We start from the raw sequence: 18,018 nt of genomic DNA on the forward strand, positions 1-18,018 counted from the left end.
CCCTGACGTTGTTCTAAGTGCCAGCGTTTCGGCCACGGGTCTCAGAGCTGCCGCGGCCGTCAAACCTGTGCAAAGTGTTGTTCGCACGATCACGCTACAGAGAACTGTGAAGAAAAAAACTTCCCGCTGCATAAACTGTGACAGTAGGCATCCCGCTTACTCTCGCACATGTTCTACATGGAAACATGAAAAAGAAATACACTCAAAGTAAATAAAAACATGTCATTTAAGAAGGCGTGCAAACATCTACCTTTGCAGGGTCCTTCGTTCTCGGAGGTGGCACGAAAGGAAACAGTGCCACCAAAATCTGCGGCGCCCGCACGTACCACACAATGTGGACGGGCGGCAGCGTCATTCACCCCCTCAGCGGAAGTATCACAGACTCTTACACCACCAAAATGCTTGCAGGCCTCTGTACCTGCAGCCCCAGAGCCTCATGTTAGCCAGGTAGCCCTAAGACTTCCGTGCCCGCCCGCGTGAACCTCGAGCGGGCATCCAGTACCTCGTCCGAGGTGATGGACACAACAGCAAGTCCAACGGTGTCTTTGGCACTTAAGGACAGGCGTGGTTCTTTGTAGCGCGCCAGAAAGTCAAAAAATACTATCATGGGGCGTGACAAGGGCTCCTAACCTAACGTAATACTTATTTATTACACAGAGCACTCATCTAAACTCATAATGAATACAAAAATTGTGCAATGGAACGTCAGAAGACTACTTCAAAACATTGACGATATCCACGAATTCTTACACAAACATTCACCAAAAGTACTGTGTGGAGAGAGACACACCTAAATTTCAGGAACAGTAATTTTCTACGTCGTTATGTAATATTCAGAAAGAACCACAATGACGCTGTTGCGTAATTTGGTGGTGTGGCCTATATAGTCGATAAGGGCGTAGCATATGCACATCTATCACTACAAACATTCCTTGAAGAGTGGCTGTTCGAGCACTTCTTTTGAACAATCTTGTAACCATATGCTCTCTTTGCGTACGTCCACCTAACCGTTTTGAAAACACGAATTCCAGTCCCTGAAGGATAGCCTACCGGAACCTTATCGGGTACTATGGGACTTAAATGCTCATAATGTACTACGGGGCGATGCTCTCTGCGGTGCACGTGGTTGCCTGATCGAACAGTTCCTCTTTTTTCTGGTGCGTGTATGTTGAATAGCAAACAGCCGACATACTTTAGCCTCGCAAACAAGCTTCACTCATGCATACATCTCAGCATTGTGTCCCCATCGTTGTACCCCTGCTTCAATAAAAAGTTGTCAACAATCATTTCGGACGTGTTAACTTTCCGATCATTCTAAGCACATCGATGGACAAACGTCCTCCACAGGTTCCCAGGTGGCCTACAGACAAAGGAGACTAGAGAAAGTTCAGAGAAGCTTCTCGCTTGAGTTGGTCGTACCTATGTGAGTTATGTATAAATGCAGCTCTAGACTTTTTACAGCTATTCTTATTCATGCTGCAACAAAGTAATTCCCAAAATCTCGGCTGTGCATCAAACGAGGTGTCCCTTGGTGGAACAGTGATTGTCGGAATGCTCGAAAAAAGCAAAACAAAGCACTGAGGCTGATGCCGAACTCACTTACAGCCAAGAACTTTGACAATTTAAAGAACGTAAACTCTCACGGCAGAAGAAAGCGCAGAAAGATGAGGAGGGGGAGTTGGCATAACTTTTTACCCGAAATCCATCCATATACGCAGAAGGCAAAAGTATGAAACACCGTAGGCAAGGTCGTGAGACGGCAATCTCACCCGTTTTCTCTTGTGAACACAGAAAGTGAAAGCTTGGAGGACAAGGCAAACTCTTTTAGGACACACTTCGAACAGCTCTCTAGCTCGTCGTACTATACAAGATCGTTCCAGCTATACAAAACAGTAATTAAAAAACCGAAACTAGAGCACAAATGCACAAACCAAGAAGCATATATTAAGCTTTTCGTTTTAGTTAAGCTACAGGCATCACTAACCTGTTGCAATAATTCTGCCTCAGGCTCCAACCGCGGAGTATATGAATCGTGAGAGCACTTCTCTTCTAAAACTAAAAAAAAATCACAGCGCATCCACGGAGTGAATGATGAGTAGTGGGGCGAAGCGTGCGTCAGCCCGCCCGCGCTTACGCCCGTCCGCACAACCATCTGGGCGTCCATGCATGCGTTCGTCCGTTTGTCCGTGCGTCCGTCCATGAGTCCATCCGTTCATCTGTCTGTCTGTCTGTTCATGCGTCCATTTATGAGTACGTCTACGCATCTTTCTACCCGTCCATCCGTTTGGTAGTCTGCCTGTCCGTCCGTCCAGGCGTCAGTCTAGTGACCACTCCAAGTACCTCCATCTCCACCAGTGGCACAAACCCACTCTAGAACGGGTATGTGCCACTGGTGGTACGTTCTACTACATACACACAAGACATGCTCAGCCCTACACCTTTAGGAGCTTCGCCCCTAAAACCTTTCTTCACCTTTGAAATTCTGATTAGCTTTCCGACAAAATCCCCTCTGTCTGGAAAGAAACCATTGTATTTGAATTCTAAACCAAGAAAAAGACCCATTTTTCGTTGCAAGTTACAGACTGATTGCATGGGCTAGCACCGCCATCTCCCATCTCGCATTTCTTGTGGCATAGACCCGCCCTAGAGCAGGAATGTGACACCGGTTACTACATATACTGTATACATACATACAATGAATGGACAGACCCACGCCTTAAGCACCTTCACCCCTGAAAGCCCTTCTCCACTTTTATAATGCCATTTGTCTTTCCGGCGAGATCCCCTCTGTCTGAAAGAAATCATTGTAATTCCAATTCTAAAGCAAAGAAAAGACCCATTTTTCGTGTCAAGTTAAAGGCGCATTGTTGGACAAAATGTCCATGTAAACTTTTCGAAAAGATGGTTAACGGCCGGCTCCTACACTTTCTAGAAACAATCTACTGGACCCATACTAGTGCGAAATTCGTGAGGGTAGATTCACTACTGACCATTTGTTGCAAATAAAAGCGCAGATACGTGACGCTTTTGTGCAAAATCAAATCTGCATTTATATATTTTCGATATGAAAACAGGTTACGACACCACTTACGCTTCGGCATAATGCGAGACCTCTCACAATTAGATGCCCGAGGTAACATGCTGATCTTAAAAGAAATTTATTTGTTCAGCCGCACTTTTTGTGTCGAAGTTGGGAATGTCTTGTCATAAACTTTCGTCCAGGAGACTGGAGTGCCGCAAAATGGTGCCTTAAGCTCCACACTTTTATTATAAAAATGAATACCCTCCATTACTGCATTTCACGCGTTACGTTCTATTGCACATACGTAAACGATGTGCAGATAGTTTACAAATCATGGAACCTCACAATGTGTGAGTGGAAGCTTTAACTTGGTTTGAATAAGGTTACCATATGAGCAGATGAGAATGGGTTCATCCTCAACCTGCAAAAAAGCACGTGTGTTTTGTTTACAAGGAAGAGAGGTCTTCAAACTCATCTGATGGTTAACCTTTACGGGCAGTGATCAGTTGTGAAAACTGAACATAAATTTCTGGGCTTAGTTCTTGACAAGTAATTACCTTTTGTTCCCCACCTGAAAAAACCTGAAGAACAAGTGCCTGAAAGCCATAATTATACACAAAGTTTTGTCGCGGACATCATGCACAGTGATTAAAAATACCTGATCAACTGGATAAAATCATCATACATACGAGCTTAGATTACGGAGCAATTGCCTATTAATCTGCCACACCAAGCTTTCTGAAAATGCTTGACCTGGTCCTTTATTTGGCCATTCGTATTTCTACGGGTGCCTTTCGCACTAGTCCCATAAAAAGCAAGTTCGTCCAGTCGAACGAGTGGCCGTTGAAGCTGCAGAGGGCTTACTTGTATTTTAAGTATAGCCTCAAAGGAAACCAGACAATAAGCACCCCTAACACTTTGTAATGAATGACTTGTTCAGTTTCACACTGTATGATAACCGTCCTCCGTTTTGATACTCCTGCTCGCTTTGCGTGAGAGGCCTCGCTGAGAAAACGGGAGCACCACTTTTTGATCAGTGTCTGATGGCTCCTGCCGCGCATCTGCCACCGTGGCAATGGCAGCTGATAGAATGTGAGATATCCTTCAAGGAAGTTACGAAACACGCGCCTGTGGCACACATTTGCAGTTACTTCCTAGAGCTTCAACACAAATACAATTGTTCTGACTTCTTCACAGATGCATATAAGTCTCACACTTCTGTGTCGCACGCAGCAGTTGATCCATCTTTTTTGGAGGACGGCCTGCTGTATCCTGATACGACCATCTTCAGTTCATAAGCCTACGTAATACTTGCGGTTGTGAAACACATCAAACAATCAAAAATACAAGAGACAGTAATATATACAAAAATCCTAAGCGTCGTAAAGGCTTTGAAAACTTCTAATAAACAAAAATACCCTGTCCTTGCTTCTCTTTGTTCACTACTATGCACAGCGTACAAGTCTAAACAGCCTGTTATACTGTGCTGGGTACCAGGACACCGAGAAATTTAAGGTAACGTGATGGCGGATAAGCTAGCCGCATCTGTCTTCGACAGTGCTATAAAAACACCCGTAGCTATCCCTACTGATGACGTATAACCATATCTTAAACGAAGGCTCAGAGCTTAATGGTAGAGCACATGGCATAACCACACAGAAAATAAATCACATGTCATCAAGCCGTTTCTTGGTCATTGGCCACTGGTATTAAAATCATGCCACACAGAAGTTACAGGGCTATGAACTGGACATCCACACAGCACACACTCATACCTATTGTGCTGTGGTGATCTGCCTTTGTGTGATGGATGTGGTGAATTACTAGCCGTAAACCACATCCTTATTGAATGTAATGTATTAGACTCTATTTTAAAAAACATTTTTCGTTAGTTTCCCATTAAGACAGTCTACTTCTTCATTCAATGCTCAATTACAAAGAACAACTTTTTGGAAATCGGCCATTATTTGCAATTTTAAATGAAATCAAAGCCTCAGAATCGTATACGAGGTAAATACGTAGCATGACCTCTCCGCAGAGGTTGTTGCTGCTGTAGCTACTCAGAGAAGCACCTGCCTCTTCCCTTTGGTTTCAATGGGGTTGAGGAGGCATTCATGCTATTTTACAATCACTCACTTGTAGATACCATGGTTACATGCATTTCATTCTACACACATGCATCAAATCGTGTACCACTGTCATAATTTTTACTTGATACACACACTTTACGCTTTCATTCAGCACGTGATTTTAAGCCTTTATGCTGTGGTATTACACTGTGCTATCGCAATTATTGGTAATTCCTTACATCGCAATAAAGACATGGCGCCCTTTGGCTACCCATGGCCCTTGCGCTACAAAACTCTATTGATCATCATCATCAACGGCTCCTTTTGCAGAACCCTCAGCCTCGCTTGCAGAGGCACACGCAGCGTGCTCACCTTCGCTTCTAGGTGACCGTCCTCTTGTTGGGTAGCAGCATCATCCAGTTTTTCGAAGCCGAGTGAACCCGATTCCTGAGGTCCAGGCTTTAAATATGACAATGAAGACACCATGGGAAACACAGAACTTGCAGCTTCGCCACCGAGAAGATTGAAGGAGCCGTTGTTGCTAGTGGACAAGCTGTCCGCAAGCTCTTCTTTGGCACGCTTCATCAGTTGGTTATTGACACAATAATGTACAGTATCTTCATTCTTTTCCAATATTCCACATCTTCTACCGTCTTTTCGACTATTGACATAATAATGATCAGAATCTTCATTCTTTTCTATTATGCCACATCTTCCACCGTCTCTTCGGCTTCCTTCGACCTCTTCAAGATTGGCAATACCTTAATCTTCCACACTTCGAGGTCCTCTTTCCAGCTTCGGAGTGCTGCGAGAACATTTCATTTTCTGTTCCTCTCCTGTCTGATTTGTGCCGTAAAACGGTTGCTGATGAGCATCTTCCATGCACGCCATCTTCGCTTGATCCCGAATCCCGAACAATTGAATTCTGATGTGATATTTTTTTATATTTCTGCACGCTGTCCCAACCAATTGGGTGTTATTTCCTTCAACCTCGGCAGAATTGCTTTGACTCACCAGCATTCAAATTTTGTGGTTGGAATATCAGTCACCGAAACATCGAAAGTCTCTTTCCAAGCCTATGTCGTGGTTGTCGGCGATTTTACAGAAACTAACTCCGTAGTAGTTTTCATGGGGATGACTGGCTAAAAAAGCGGCCAATAGTTTGTACCACTTAGGTTAATCGACTGCCGGCGTTCAGAGAGGTAACACTGCCCCACCGCGGTGGTCTAGTGGCTAAGATACTCGGCTGCTAATCCACAGGTCACGGAGTTGAATCCCGGCTGCAGCGGCTGCATTTACGTTGGAGGCGGAAATGTTGTAGGCCCGTGTGTTCCGATTTAGGTGCACGTTAAAGAACCCCAGATGGTAAAAATTTGTGGAGTCCTCGACTACGGCGTCTCTCATAATCATATGGTGGTTTTGAGACGTTACACCGCACATATCAATCAGAGAGGTAATATTGTTCATCCGAAATTGCGTACGCTACCTTCACCTTGTAATCTGCAGCATCCTCAAATTCCTCGTTCACTGCCTCATTTGCAGTTACATCGAAGATCTGCTCGTTCAAATGGTGGACCACAGCTTCTCTAGTCATCAAAACTATGCCTTGCCTGTTCACCTCACGTGCCTCGGTGTGGGAGTCCCGCAGCAGTTCTGTGAGTAGCGTAAAATTTCGTGAGACGCTGACCCTTACAGTTCCACGCACCTTTTCGAAAACACTCAGCTGATGACATCGTGTTGCCAGTACGACCCCTCCCAGGTTTCACGGCACCAAATGTTAAAAACAAGGACCCGTGGTCGTATAACTGGAATATGATGTTTGTTTCATCAGGGCTAACTACACCTTCCCACCTTGTTCTTCTCTTTCTCTACCTCTGTCGTACCTCACCTCCCCCCCCCCCCGGCCCATGCCCGACTTCTTTATTTTTAACAGCGGCTATCGTAACAAGATTGCTGGCCCAGTAGCGAGTCGTTGAATTGAATACGCGTGACTTGACGTGCCGATAGCTTTTTCAGCGTACACAGTAGGCGGGTGCGTGGAAGGAGGCAGCATCGAGTTTGTAGGGTGACGTTGAATTTTGGCTAAATAAGAGAAAGAAAAGCGAATAACTACCCGTCTCGTTCCGGGACGTGTTACACGCAAACGTGACTAAAGCAATGCGGAATCCGTATCATAGTGGTGGGCTGGCATGTACATTGCCAGCATGTCGGTAATTGTTCGGCTGTTCCGCTCGGCCAAGCGATTCGTCTGTGGACGGTAGGCTGTTGTTAGCTTACGTTTAGTCGAGCAAGGCGTCAGGATATCAATGATAACCCTGGAAAGAAACTATCTGCCACGGTCGTTCGAGAGCTGACGTGGTGTTCCGTGCTGAAAGAAGACGTTGAGGAGCAAGAATTCCGCTACCTCGGTCGCGCAGCTAGTTGAAAGTGTGTGAGTAATTGCGAAAACGCGTGGCATTATGGGTGGCAACAGTTATACAACGATTCTTCGAGGCAGCATTAAGGAACGCACCAAGCACGTCTAAGCTAACACGATGAAATGCCTTACAGGAGCCATAGAGTAATTGAAGGCGGCCAGAAGGCCGTGGTGTTGACTTCTTCTGGTGCTGACAAAGTTCACAGAAGCTCACGTAACGGCAGAACGACCGATGAAATCTTGGCCATTAAAAGCAACTGTGTGCCCGATCGTAAGTGCCGGAAACGCCAAAGTGCCCCGCTGTCGACACATCGTGAAGCTGTGCTAGTACAGTCAAACGAAAGTGTGCCAGAATGGCAAGCAATTGTTCAGCGCCGTCGGGTAGGAAACCACGAAGAAGCAAGGTGCCATCGCGTAGCACGAAGACACAAAGAGGTTAGTCGGGAGAAGGTCTGTTGAAGCACTGAATCACCTTGCGCCAAGCTGGCTTGCGCCAAGCTGGGTCACATTTGAAAACTAAATTTGCTGCGCTAGCTGCAGAAAAACGAGAAGGAAAACGAGAAGTATTAACCACCTATTCTGCAAAGAAGTATTGCTTCAGCCGGCTTATCACGTCACTCAGTAAAAATGTAGAACAGCTCAGCCATTGCACGCTCTGTTGAAATGGTAGTTGTCTATGAAGGTTCTGTGGGCCTACAGATAACAGGATAGGCAGTCGGCGTCCTGGTGCAAGCGACCATACTTGTAGATGACAGTCAACGTGTACTTTTGAAAATATAATGTCCAACAACCAAGGCAACCTGTGGAATCCTTAGAGAAAGACAGCCATAACAGGGCGAGGCAATCACCGACAATGGTGCAGGGTCTACCGTACAGATATGGGTGAATTCTTTAATGGCCCAAACTAGATGTAGGCACTCTCCATCTGTAAACTATTAACTTTTAAACGGTGGAAAAAAGGTGACTGGCGTATGAAATACCACAATCCTGACCACGTTTGGCATTGGCTGAGAAAAACCCTGATGCCGTGACCCCAGGTATTGTTTCGTACTTCGGTGGGTGCAAAGTCGCCGAATGGGGCCAATAAAGGAGGCGTTGTCAATAAGTTGACACAGTGAGAAAATACTGGCGCTTTATCCCGGCCCCAGAATAAAGGCACGTGTTTTTCAATAAGGCACGGGAGGTGCTGCTGCGATCACTGTAAAATCTTTCAGAAAGCGTCAAAAATATGAGCATAACCGAAAGAAAAAGTTCACTTCCTTGGAATATTCTAGAATAGGGAAGTTCATAACGACACGTATTCTGGGTCTGGTCGTATACCCGCAGCGTCGACAGGAAATTGTGGTCTGCGAAGCTCTCTAGTGAAGCACGCAACCCGAGACCCTAAGACGTAATGCAATCGGCGACACGAACAACAGGTGACGAGGTGGGTTAAGGACCTTGCGGAGGCGAGCTCAAAGGTGGGTGCTCATGAATAATAATCGGGCCCTGGTGTCGATTCGCGTCCAAGCAGGCATAGCACCTTCTTGCACGTCCACAATGTTTTGTCGGCTAGCCAGGCTCGACAGAGGATTTCTGGGTCCCTAGGGGAATGCAGCATCACCTCCGGGATCTGCACTGGTCAATTTTCCAAGGGGGGACTACGAGGGTATGGCGAAGGTGAGCAACAAGAGAGAGGAGGCTGAGAACGTTGCTGATTTTGTGGGGATGGCAAGCACTCGTAACGTGTGGCGGATGTCTGAGCATTAAGGTTCTCTGGATTTTGGCGGACGTAATAAGTTGAAGGCTGAGTGTTTTCGGCAGGGTACATGAATTGTTGGTGGGCATAATACAGTGGAGATCGAGTGTCGTTGGCATGGTATGGCGCATCAGGAGACGATGGTCGAAGGTAGCCACAATAGAATGAAATTTGGCCTACCCCGTTGCAGTGGAAGCATATCAGCCTGTCATCCCGTGTACACCATTAGTTCGGATCACGGTGCCGCAACGAGGTCGGGAGTGGACAGTAGGATGAAGCAGAGCTGACCGTGGAGCACGTAGGAATTAATACCTGCGTTCGCCAGTTCTTCGCGCACAACTGCCTGGATCAATGTCACTGTAGGATGGGCGTCCTCGTAAGAATGAGCCAAGGAAGCAGATGGGAATGCTACATGGATCTCTTGCTGCGCAAGGCGCTGGAAGTTTTCAGTAATGAGCGGCTGGAGCTGAACGTCTTCGCACGGCGATGTTACGGGGAGACAACAAAATGCTGGTGTATTTACAGTATTTAGACAAACAAAGTGATCGCGACTACAGTAGCCAACATGGCGCAAACAGGAGACACCCGTCCTCCTCTTCGTCGACCTGTAGGTGGTGGCGCCTAGCGATATTGTTGAGACTCCAACTTTCAGCAAGCATATTTGCTTAACATCAGCACCAGGTTTGTCGTTGAAACTAGAAAAGGCATCGCGAGAATACTTTTTCGAAAAACCACACTCTCAGAACATTTCTCAGAACACGGAAGGCTGTCTTGTTACATGAAAAATGTTTTCCGAAACGCTTCAGAAATTAACAATTTTCAGTTCACTGAAAAGCACATTTCTCTTTGGAGTACATTGAAAATGGCAACTAAACTCGCGGGAACTTGTGGTAATAAATTAGCTTTATTCATAATTTCGCTTAGAAAGCCAGGATATAAGCCTTGAAAAACACAATTTTGTTTGTCAAAACACAGGCCCCAGCAGCACACCGTATTAGGAAATTTTAAAATCATTAAGGAAATCGCTTTCTCGGTGAGTGGCAAGTAGCACAGACGGCATTTTTTTATACAAACAAAGGTGCGCAGCAATAGACACTTCTCTAATTACTAGCATATTAAAACATCGGAAAGTATGCGCAATACTTTCTGACGCATGCAAAATGTATCGCGTGCAGAATTTTATTGCACCACGAAATGTTCCTACATTTTCATTTCAGACAAGGTTATTCGGCATGCGATGCGATTTCACAAGTCACTGTGTAGTAGGCACGTGTTGCTTACGAAGGAACACGGAGCTGCCTACTTGTCAGCTATTGGCCCGTGAGAACCAACCATGCAGCCTGCAAGCTGTACAAGGAATATTCACACCACACTGCCCGTGTGGACATGGTGAAGGTAAATGTGATTTCTCCACTTGTCATCCAGCATAAACTTCTACAACCTGCAGGATGGTTGAGCGACCCCAACAAGCCAGAGGAAACTATGAACGCTTCTCGAATGTTATATATATATATATATATATATATATATATATATATATATATATATATATATATATATATATATATATATATATATATATATATATATATATATATATATATTTATATTTATGGTGGGGCGAAACTCAATGGATTCGGTGGAATATGTGGTAGAAAAAAAGGTCGGAAACGTGCGAAAAAACACTAGTTTTACTAACGTTTCGGCAGGTGGGCCTGCCTTCGTCGGAGAGAATGGTTACACATGGCACACAGGGCACATATTTTAGCCACTTCTTTGCGTATCACACGGCTAAGTCATTATCAGTAGTTTAAAAAACAAAATTATATATCACCAAAGATACCTGGCTATAGTGCATATACAGCTGAAAACGCGTATCATTATACAATAGTGAATTGGCACATATTAGATACCCTAAAACTTGTGTGGAATGCAACAGGTCTGCAAAATAACAGACTGCGCACGCAGTAGCTCACTTGGTCATAAGTTCTGCGGGATAATCACAGCCTAAAACATTCAGTGCGCCTTTAAAAAAGAAAAAGAAGTTTAGAGAGATAAACAAAATCACAAAGCAGGCAGAGCAAAATGAATGTAAGTAAAATGGTGAAGCGACAAAGGCCCGCTACATCATGTAGGTAATATTTGACAATAGGCCAACATCGTGCAAAGAATATACACTTGTCAGTAAAACAAAAAAGCGATTTACTAAGGCGATATGCAAGTAAGCGTACCCGCGCTCTCGTTCGTGCCGGCAGATAGTGTTTTGAATTTACGAATTGAAATCGACTTTTTTACTTCGCGTTCATGATGTGATTTAAAACTTGATTCCACTATTGTAGCTATCATGTTACTGAATGAATGACCTGCCTCGGTGACATGCCTTGAAATCGGTAAGTTAGGAAGGGCATGCACATGAGCTTTATGATTATTGAAATGCCATCGGAAAGCAGTTTCAGTATGACCTATGTATTGTACATGACAGATTGAGCGTTCTAGCAAATATACGACACTTGCAGTATCACAAGTGAAACTTCCCTTAATTTTGAACTTGAAGTTCGTCGCAGTACTGGCTACCAGGGTTGCTGTGGTCACGTGTGCACACACTTTACAGCGGGGCTTTTTACAAGGACGGCAACCAAGCGTCTGGACGTTATTCTGGTTTTAGAGGAAGTTAATAAATCTCGCAAATTTTTGCCTCGTCTGTACACAACACGTAAGGGTTCTGGAAACGCTTTTGCAAGGCGTTCGCTCCGCATAACTATGTTGTGGTGTTTACGGAAAATAGATGCAACTTTAGGGGCCGATGTGATATGTGTTAAAACCAGGTTAACCTGTGAATGGCTTTTAGGATTTTTCTTGGGGATGCAGAGTGCTGTACGGTCTTCTGCGTCAGCACGCCTTACTGCGTCATTGACAAACTTGGGCGGATATTTCTGTTTAGGAAGGGCAGTGCGTAGCTGGTTACAGTTACTATCAAAGTCAGATTGCTCAATGTAAATTCGCTTAAAGCGTAAGACCTGGCTGTAAGGTAAGCTGGATTTGCAGTGCCTTTTATGGCTGCTTTGAAAGTGTAAATACCTCTGTCGGTCGGTCGGCTTGCTGTACAGTTTAGTGCTTAATTTTGCATTATCGAGACATAGTGTGACATCCAGGAAGTTAATGGTCTCTGGTGAATATGTGTGCGAAAAGGATATGGAAGGGTGAGAATTATTAAAGTCCGAAATAAAAGACAAAAGTTCCTCCTCTCCATGTGGCCAAATCATGAATATGTCATCAATAAATCTTTTATTATCAAAAGGTTTTAGCAAACGACCCGACAAGAATTTGTTCTCTTTAGATCCCATAAATATATTCGCATAGCTTGGCCCAATCTTAGTACCCATAGACATACATACCACTTCCTTGAACATAATGCACTCCATTGAATTCAAAGTTGTTGTACTGAAGAATCATTTCAAGCAGTATAGCTATAGTCGAGCTATCAATGGACTTGTCGAGAGCGGAGTGATCGTAAGCCTCAACCACGGATCTTATACGATCCAAGTGCGGTATGCTTGTGTAGAGAGACGCGACATCGAGAGTGACAAGGAGAGCGTTGTTAGGTATAATAAGGTTGGTAATATCGGAAAGGAAGTCGTTAGTATCTCGCAGAAATGACGGGAACGTAGGGGGTATCTGGTTTATCAGGCTATCTACGTAACGCGACAAGTTTTCTGTCACGGTACCTATGCCGGAAACAATTGGGCGACCAGGATTGTTGTGTTTATAGATTTTCGGCAACAAATAGAACCTACCAGTTGCCGGACTAAGAGGGATCAGAGAAGCTGCTCTATCATTTAGTTTTTTCTCCTTTATTAGTTTTCTCATTGTGCCGTTTAACATCGCTTTATAATCCTCAGTCGTATCGGCCTCGAGTCGCTTATAAAACGACCTATCATCAAGCTGACTGTTCACTTCAGCAATATATTTTGTCGTGTCCATGACAACCATGGCACCTCCTTTGTCCGCAGGTTTTATTGTGATGTCAGTGCGTTCGCCAAGGTTTGCTATAGCTTTCATTTCTTGGGTCGATAGGTTTCGACGAAAAGACTGGGGTTCATTATAAGCTTGAATGATATCTCGCTGCACTGCTTTAATAAACATGTCCAAGTGTGTGTCACGTTGAGACCCCGGTGTCCAACGTTTAGCCGAGGGTAAAGCGGTTGGATCGTCGGCGAGAGTCGGCTGATCGAAGAAATATTCGCGTAGTCTCATATTTTGTGCGAAGTTGTCTAAATCCTTGTATAACTGAAATTCGTTATAGTTAGCACTTGCTGGACAGAAGCTTAAATCACGGGATAAAAGACTGAGTTCTTCTTTAGGTAAGATAGCAGTTGAAATATTAATAATGTTGTCGGGTGCAGGTTTACATGCTCTTTTCTTGGCCGAAGATGGAGGCGTTGAGTTTCCAAGTTTCACGCCATCTCTGCGCAACTTTTTGCGTTTCTGTGCGTTAAGCTTGGAACGTTTCTTTTGCTCATATGCTTTTCGGGAGAAATGCTAAACTGATCGAGTAGTTGGCGCTCCCTGTTTATAAGAGATTTCAGGGAAGATCGATAATGGTTTCATACAATGTGTACTAGCTGAAGTGAGGCGTTCTTTAAGGTGTCAAACCACATCCTCGCGTTGCACTTCGATAGCTTTGATGTTGCTGGCTGTAGACAGAGACTTAAACCTCTAGGCGGAATGGAAGCCGCTGAATATGCTTCTAGATTGGATACGTGTAGCTCGTAATGGACACGTTTTTCGACAGACTTCCTAATTATTTAAAACTGCTTAGAACACTTTGAACACACGATACTATTCGACAATGAGTGCTGCAGTCAATTATTCGGTTTTCTTTTTAAAAAGTCTGAATATTTTTGTCAAAGTGGGTACCTGGAGCCCGTAAGGGAAACTGCCGTTTTTCGTGGGTCTTGTATTCATCTGGGCAGAGCAGGAGTAGCATTTCTCGTTCCGGGGCACACAAGGATGATCCGATGACTGCTGGTTGGTGGACGCTGTAGACGTTGATTCGGCGAGCATGGCGTTGCTGCGTGGCTCCTTCAAGGTGGGTTCTTTGCGAGAAGAACTGGCATGACCCGGGATACTTTTGGTCAGCCGGCTAGCCCCAGGTTGCCTTTTGTGGGTCTTGGCGGTTTCTGGCGTAGTCCGGTCTTTAATAATGCTAATAATAGTCCGGTCTTTAATTTCGGACTTTAATAATGCTCACCCTTTGATATCCTTTTCGCACTCATATTCACCAGAGACAATCAACTTTCTCGATGACACAGTATGTCACGATAATGCAAAATTAAGCACTAAACTGTACCGCAAGCCGACCGACGAACAGGCAGATGTATTTACACTTTGAAAGGAGCCACAAAAGGCACTGCAAATCCAGCATACCTTACAGCCAGGCCTTATGCTTTAAACGAATTTGCTCTGAGCGATCTGACTTTGATAATAACTGTAACTAGCTACGCACTGCACATAAAAACAGAAATATCCGCCCATGTTAGTCAATAACGCAGTAAGGCGTGCCGACGCACAAGACGCCATACAGCACTCTGCATCCTCAAGAAAAGTCCTAAAAGCCATTCACAGGCTAACCTAGTTTTAACCCATAACGCATCGGCACCTAACGTCACATCTATTTTCCGTAAACACCACAACATACTTATGCAGAGCGAACGCCTTGCAAAAGCGTTTCCAGAACCCTTACGTGTTGTGTACAGACGAGGCAAACATTTGCGAGATTTATTTTTTTCCTCTAAAACCAGACAGAGCAATAACGTCCAGAAGCTAGGTTGCCGTCTTTGTAAAAAGCCCCGCTGTAAAGTGTGTGCACACATGACCACAACAACACTGGGAGCCAGTACTGCGACGAACTTCAATTTCAAAATTAAGGGAAGTTTCACTTGTGATACTGCAAATGTTGTATATTTGCTAGAATGCTCAATCTGTCATGTACAATACATAGGTCATACTGAAACTGCTTTTCGATACCGTTTCAATAATCATAAAGCTCATGTTAATGCCCTTCCTAACTTACCGATTTTAAGGCATGTCACCGAGGCAGGTCATTCATTCAGTAACATGATAGCTACAATATTGGAGTAAGGTTTTAAATCACACCATGAACGCGAAGTAAAAGAGTCATTTTTGATTCATAAATTTAAACAATATCTGCTGGCATGAACGAGAGCCCGGGTACGCTTACTTGCATATTGCCTTAGTAAATCGCTTTTTTGTTTTACTGACAAGTGTATATTGCTTGCACAATGTTAGCCTATTGTCAAATATTACCTAAATAATGTAGGTAGCCTTTGTCGCTTCACCATTTTACTCGCATTCATTTTGCTCTGCCTGCTTTGTGATTTTGTTTATCTCTCTAAACTTCTTTTTCTTTTTTAAAGGCTTACTGAATGTTTTAGGCTGTGCTTATCCCGCAGAACGTATGACCAAGTGAGCTACTGCGTGCGCAGTCTGTTATTTTGCAGACCTGTTGCATTGCACACAAGTTGTAGGGTATCTAATACGTGCCAATTCACTATTGTATATTGGTACGCGTTTTCAGCTGTATATGCACTATAGCCACGTACCTTTGGTGATATATAATCTTGTTTCTTAAATGACTGATAATGACTTAGCCATGTGATACGCAAAGAAGCCGCTTATATATGTGCCCTGTGTGCCATGTGTAACCATTCACTCCGACGAAGGCAGGCCGACCTGCCAAAACATTAGTAAAACTAGTGTTTTTTCGCACGTTTCTCGACCTCTTTTTCTACACTATATATATATATATATATAGAGAGAGAGAGAGAGAGAGAGCACTGATTGCTACAAGTGTGCGTGTGCCCACACTTTCATTTTAGCCATTTACGGTGTTCAATGGGTGTATGCGGTATGACTCACGTTGTTCACGTTGCCGGTTTCTTTTAACTTCTATTTTTATAAGTGCAACGGCAATTGTCGAATGATAGGCCGGTACGGTTAAGGTGGTCTAATAAAGGTAGATTCGGGGCTGATTTTGTGTCGGCTCTGTGATTATTGAAACGAATCCTATATGTCGTTTCTGTTTCCAATGTATTGCATGCCGCCCACGTTGCATTCAAATAGATGTACCTCATTAGAGGAATCACATGTTAGATTTCCTTGTATTTTAATCAAAAAGCTGGATTTCGTGCTGGTTGCCTTGCTTGTCTCTCGCATCGCTTTGCATACAGTACATCAAGGCTTTGAGAAGGTCGGCATGAACTGTTGGAAGTTGAAGTATTTATATGGGTGTTTACAAGTGTGTCTCCGAGCTTCCTTGTTGTGGCTAAACGACGCCAGCAGCCGATGGAAATGGGCGTTTCAGACGTTCACTTAGTTCCAGTTTGTTGTATAACCGTCTAAGCATTTTGAGAAAGTTAGGAAAATTCATACTGTAATTTAAAAACAAGTGTGTCTGTCGCAGGGTTTGTTGTGGTGGCTGCTTCATAAGAAGGTCATCACGTTGCCGTTTTCTAGCTTTTTGAATGGCGTCGTCAAATACATGTGGAGGATAATTCTGTTTATCGAGGATTTGTTTTAGCCTTTCAGAGCTCGCGTGGAAATCAATGTCTTTTGAGCAAATTCTCTTATAACGGTGGGCTTGGCCGTATGAAATGCTCTTTTTACAATAGCATAGATGATCACTTTGGTTATGGAGGCACTGTTGTCGATCCGTTGGCTTGCAGTAAAAAGTTGTGGAAAGTTTGTCATCTTCTATTTTTATGGTAACGTCAATAAAATTACTGTTACCTGTGAGTAGGTGTGTGTGAAGTGTATGTTTAGATGCACGGTATTGTAAGCTTCGATGAAGTTAAGCGGTTCATGTTCGCTAAAATTCCAAACAAGAAAAATGTCGTCAATGCTCAACCTATATAGGAGTGGTTTCAAGTAAGTTTGGGACAAAAATTCTGTTTCTAGTTCACGCACGAAATGTTAGCATAGTTTGGTGTGAGCTTGATACCCATGGCAGTTCCTCTGATTTGTCGAATGTTTTTTGGGTTAAACTCAAATGAGTTCAATTCCAAAGATAGCCTTGTGAGACTTGCGATGGAAAGAAAATCTGGGGTGTCAGGTTGTCTATGGTATGTGTATGTGTTTTTAAAGCCGCTATACCATCATTGCGAGAAATATTTCTATACAATGAGGACACAGCAAAAGTAACTAAGTACGAATGGTTCGCGACGCGCAGGTCTGCAATATCTCGAAGAAAATGTGTGGTATCCTTTACATACGACACGAGAGTGCAATAAATGTGGCCTATAATTTTGTTAACGTACACCTATATGAGCTAGGTCAATGTACCTATACGTTATTTGATTTCTAATTCTTCTGGAGTATGTAAAAGCGACCAGAAAAAGGGTGTACTGGTCGCATTACTTTCTGCTCACTGCGTGTTATTCTTCCTTCGTCCAACAGCTTCTTCAGTTTTGTTGTTAGAATACGCGTGTATTTTTATGTCGGATCTCCTGCAAGGCGTATGTAGAGTTTGTTAGTCGTTTGGTTGACGGCATACTTCTTCTAAGTGGTCGGCTGTATTAGAGACTACAATCGCCCCTCCTTTGACAGCGGGTTTTATTACTATGTCAGTCCTAGACGCTAGGTTTTGCATACTCTTTTTCTCGGACTTTGTCGTGTTTTCCTGTTTTCCCTTTTGTGTGTGCTACTCCTATAGAATATATATCGGGACCACGTTACTAAATGAGTTCAGGCACTT

General features: G+C 43.9%; 1 protein-coding gene across 1 annotated transcript in view; it reads left to right on the forward strand.

Annotated features, from left to right (window-relative positions):
* The window catches only part of LOC142764869 (U-scoloptoxin(18)-Er1a-like), a 79,993-nt gene that overhangs the window by 23,444 nt on the left and 38,531 nt on the right, over positions 1–18,018 (forward strand). The window contains exons 2-3 of the mRNA XM_075865410.1: positions 6,634–6,746; positions 10,463–10,640. Coding sequence (XP_075721525.1) covers positions 6,693–6,746; positions 10,463–10,640 — 232 coding nt within the window. The 5' untranslated portion in view covers positions 6,634–6,692. The remainder of the gene's footprint in view (positions 1–6,633; positions 6,747–10,462; positions 10,641–18,018) is intronic.

The sequence above is a fragment of the Rhipicephalus microplus genome, chromosome 6 (assembly GCF_043290135.1).
Source record: "Rhipicephalus microplus isolate Deutch F79 chromosome 6, USDA_Rmic, whole genome shotgun sequence".
NCBI classification, from domain to species: domain Eukaryota; kingdom Metazoa; phylum Arthropoda; class Arachnida; order Ixodida; family Ixodidae; genus Rhipicephalus; species Rhipicephalus microplus.